The 4,644-nt window shown below is 39.4% G+C and overlaps 1 protein-coding gene across 1 annotated transcript; it reads left to right on the forward strand.

Annotated features, from left to right (window-relative positions):
* The first annotated feature begins 1,575 nt into the window (after positions 1-1,575).
* Positions 1,576-2,027, forward strand: LOC142853394 (large ribosomal subunit protein uL29). Its single transcript, XM_075978269.1, has one exon. It carries the CDS (start codon positions 1,603-1,605, stop codon positions 1,972-1,974), a length of 372 nt encoding a protein of 123 aa, XP_075834384.1. The 5' UTR covers positions 1,576-1,602; the 3' UTR covers positions 1,975-2,027.
* The last annotated feature ends 2,617 nt before the right edge of the window (positions 2,028-4,644 follow it).

A 4,644-nucleotide genomic window follows, 5' to 3' on the forward strand; every position in this document is an offset into this window, starting at 1 on the left:
CAGTGGGGGAAGCTAATCTGGAGCAGAATTTGATGGGGCTTAAAGTCCAGATGATGTCCTTAAGATTCTGTGCTGGTTAAAGTATTGCTGAGACACTCATGAAAGAGAAGAAAGCTTGTTTGGATTTAATTCAGTTCCAACAGGTGGAAATATTCTGGGAAGCCCTGGAGGCCATGAGAGTTTGTTTCTGCTTGTTGACAAGATGTGGTAGGTAAGTCACTCTAAAGGTGGGCAGTGTCATCATATAAGTGTGGTCTTGCTATTTAGAGCATCAAACAGACTCATGAAACTGATAAACCCTTCATCTTAGTAAATTGAATTTTCACTTATGATTTTAAAACTCCCGTTGGCTTATTTTTAAAGATAGGGTCTTGCTATGGTTAGCCTAAGGTGTTCTCCAACATATCCTCTTGCTTTAGCTTCTAAACATACTGGATTTGCATGTATGGATCACCATGGTGTACCGACAATTCAACTTTGACAAAGCAACACCGTGTCAGTCATTTTTCTTATCACAGTGACAAAAGCAGCTTAAGGAAGTATGGCTGTTGGTTCACAGTTCAAGGCTACAGTCTATGACTGTAGAATGAACAGAGGTAGGAACACAGGCAGCTGCTCACATTGTGCCCACAGTCATGAAGCAGAGAGACAGGAATGCTGGTGCTCAGCTTGTCTGCAATCCAGGACTCCAGATCATGAAATGATGCTGCCCACATTAAGGTTGTATGCTCCTCCTAAACTGAAGGAAGAAACTTTCTCACAGACATGCCTAGAAGATTGTTCCCTGGGCAGTTCAAATTCTGTCAAGTTGATAACCAATATGCACCATCACAGACACAAGGGTAAGTACACTGGAATCTTACTATTAGATTATCATCACACTATAGTTCAAAAGATATACTTATGTTCTTAAAATTTTTATTTTATTTGATGTGTGTGCACGTGCACACATGTGAAGGTCAGAGAAAATTTCAGGAGATGTTTTTCTCCTTCCAAAGCTGGTTCCTGGAATTAAACTCATGTTATCAGTCTTGTGTGTCAAGTGCTTTTACCCACTAAGTCATTTTGCTGGCCCAAGATAATGTTATTTCAAATAAATGTACTCTAGAAAACAATGATCCTCCACCTCCAAATTATACAAAAATATTTATTGGGGGTCCTTCCTAAATCATTGAGCTTTCCACAGTCTAGCAAAAATGGTTCTAAATGGAAATATAAATATACAATAAAATCCTGTCTATCTTTGGAATAGAAAACAAAGTAGAGAAAGATGGACTCTTGTAAATTTGAACAATTAGAAAAAGCTTTGATAACTAAGCATGTTGTTGTGGGAAGGCAAAGGATAAATATAAGAAAAAAGCCTCAAGCAACCATTTTTACATGTGACAACATGCTTTAGAATGTGACAGAGGTAGTACTATCACATCTTGCTATTCAAGATTGCACACAAGTTTTCTGTCAGCATGTTAGTGTCAAAGAAATAGATGCCTTGTAGCAAATCCAGCTAGCTCACGCAAATGAAGTTCAGATGGGCAGATGACCAACCTAAGCCCAAACCAGGGCAAAAGAAAAATGACCAACTCAGCGGTGAGCAACGCAGCCATGGCCAAGATTAAGGCTCGGGACCTGCGCGGCAAGAAGAAGGAGGAGCTGCTAAAACAACTGGACGATTTGAAAGTGGAGCTATCCCAGCTTCGCGTCGCCAAGGTGACAGGCGGCGCCGCGTCCAAGCTCTCCAAGATACGAGTTGTCCGCAAATCCATCGCCCGTGTTCTCACCGTCATTAACCAGACTCAAAAGGAAAACCTCAGGAAATTCTACAAGGGCAAGAAGTACAAGCCTCTGGACCTGCGACCCAAGAAAACTAGAGCCATGCGCCGGCGGCTCACCAAGCACGAGGAGAAGCTGAAGACAAAGAAGCAGCAGCGGAAGGAGAGGCTGTACCCGCTACGGAAGTATGCGGTCAAGGCCTAATGGAAGGGCAATAAAGTGCAAGGCTGGCTAAAAAAAAAAAAAAAAAAAAAAATAAAATAAAATAAAATAAAAAAAAAAAAAAAAAAAAAAAAGAAAAATGACCAAATTTAAATTATTTGTGAAGATATAGAAGGATGAAATTGTGTTATTAGCATATATTTGCACAAATAATGGGTTTTATTGTGACATTTTTATAATGAACATTGTTGCTCTAACCATATGTATATCTCTATTACATTCTTTTGTCCCCGTTCCCTCTTAATGGCACCTCTTCTTTTCTAAAGTAGTTACCTTTTTGCTTTCATGATTTAAAAATGTTTGTAATTAAACTTGTTCTCTGATAATCTCATACACATATACAGTGCATTTGTTTACTCTCTCCCCTACACTCTTTTTCTCCCTCCCACCCCTGCCACTCCACCCTCCGCCCTACAGGTCCTTTCCCCACATTCGTGGTTCCTGTTTTGTTTTGTGGTCCATTATTTTAATCAGTCATCTATGTGGCAATGGGTTTAGAACTATCCATTGGAGCCTGGTAGGCTCACCCATATGTACACAACTGAAGACAATGCCTGTCCTCACCCCAGAATCCCTCAGCAACTACTAGCTCAGCAGGGCAAAGCATCCTATGATCCCCTTTCCAATCCACAATTTCCAATGGACATGCCCAGTTTTGTGCGGGCAACTACAGCAGTTGTAAGACTGTGTTTGTAGTGTGGTGCCATTGTCACCTTCTTTTTCTCTTCTGCTATACTCTCTATAGTATTCCATGACTGTAGAGTGGGTCATATCAATGTCCTATTTAGGGCTGAGAATGGCCATCCATTCTCAGCACTTCAAGCAGCCGTGAGACTCGGATCTACCATGTAGATCTCCGCATCTACCACTGTTCAGTGCAGAAGAGAAGTTTTGGTTAAGGCTGAGAGTTGCACTCATCTACGGCCACCAACGTAAATATTTAGAAAGCTTCTTGGTACCATGTCAGTTGAGCAAAACAGCAGTAGTAATTCCCTCGTAGTGCCTATGAGCTCCTTTGTCCTAGGTTTCTGAGGCATATCACACCTGGTAACACTGGAGGTTTGGTTTACTATGCAAAGGTTTTGATTTCATGCCATAAAAAAATAAAGACAAACCAGCAACAATAATAAAAACTCCTCCAGGGGGCAAGTGAGATGGCTCAGAGGGCAAAGGCAGCTGCCATCCTGGCTAATGACCTCAAGGTGATTCCCTGAAAGGAGATAACAGACTAACAGACTTCATGAGTTGTCCTCAGACCATCACACATGAGCAGGGGTTCATGTATGTAAGCAAACACACACACACACACACACACACACACACACACACACACACTAAATGTAAAAGGAAGATTTTTTTTGAAAGGTTAAAAATACTGTAGATTCTGCATATGAGAGAAAACAGGCACTACAGTCTTTTAGAATCTGGCTTAATTTATTAGATATGATGACCTCTCGTTTCTTTTTTTCCTGAAAATGAGGCTGATAATGCTTCAATATCTGTATACTACATTTTGTTTATTCATGCATTTGCTGGTGAGAACTGTTGTAAACACTGTCTCAATAAACATGGATGTACAAGTGTTTCTGTTGCATGCTGACCGATTCCAGGAGGGATATAGCAGAATGATGTGTTTGAGAGAAGAGTTCAGGAAAATATAAATGATAAAAAATGGTTGGTATTGTTGATGCTCAAGGTTAGCAGAACTTCTAAAGTTGTAATTTGGACTCTGCTGGGGAAAGGCTGCTTTCCTACACCTCTATGGGCGTGTCAATCAATGTTAATTAGAAGACAGTTTGGCAATATCTATTAAGATTAAAATTGCATACACCCTATTGTCAATGATTTCATTTCTAGATACACCCATGACAAACACATGTGTGAACAAGGAAAAATGACAACAGTATTAGTAGAGCATTGTTTGTAATTCTAAAAATAAATCTGAATGCCCACCAGGGGGGTGAGTCACTATATAAAATTTGGTATAACCCTACCATAGATTTCTATAACCATTGAAATGAATGAATGAATGAACTTTATTCAGCAAAAGCTATAATATGCAGAACATTCTTGTTTATTCAGTAAGACACTTTTGGATAGAAATGCACACAAAATGTTAAATATTTCTCTTTGTGCTTATATTTGTGTATAAAAATATCTGGTAGATACCTGCAAAGAACCAAGCTTTGCCAGGCAGTGGTGGCACACGCCTTTAACCCCAGCACTCAGGAGGCAAAGGCAGGCGGATCTCTGTGAGTTTGAGGCCAGCCTGGTGTACAGAATGATTTTAGGACAGCCAGGGCTACACCAAGAAATCCTGTCTCACAAAACAAACAAACAAACAAAGAACTAAGCTTGGCTTTGCAGTGACCATCCCGTGGGCAGGAAGAAAAGCTTAGTTATAGCTGAGATGGAATCAGAGGAAACTCTACCTTTATCCATAAGTATTTTAATTAAGAAAGAAGAATATATTCTTTCATTATTTCAAAACTAATTTAAAAGCATTTTTTGGCCTGGTAGGTATTTGATTAAATAATTTATTACATGAATTAATAATGATGTGAGTAATAATTGGTATATATTTCATTAATATAAGTTAATTTGGTATGAATTTATTTACACGAAGAAACTGGATCATTTTGCTAGACATAC

This window comes from Microtus pennsylvanicus, chromosome 7, assembly GCF_037038515.1.
Source record: "Microtus pennsylvanicus isolate mMicPen1 chromosome 7, mMicPen1.hap1, whole genome shotgun sequence".
Classification (NCBI taxonomy): domain Eukaryota; kingdom Metazoa; phylum Chordata; class Mammalia; order Rodentia; family Cricetidae; genus Microtus; species Microtus pennsylvanicus.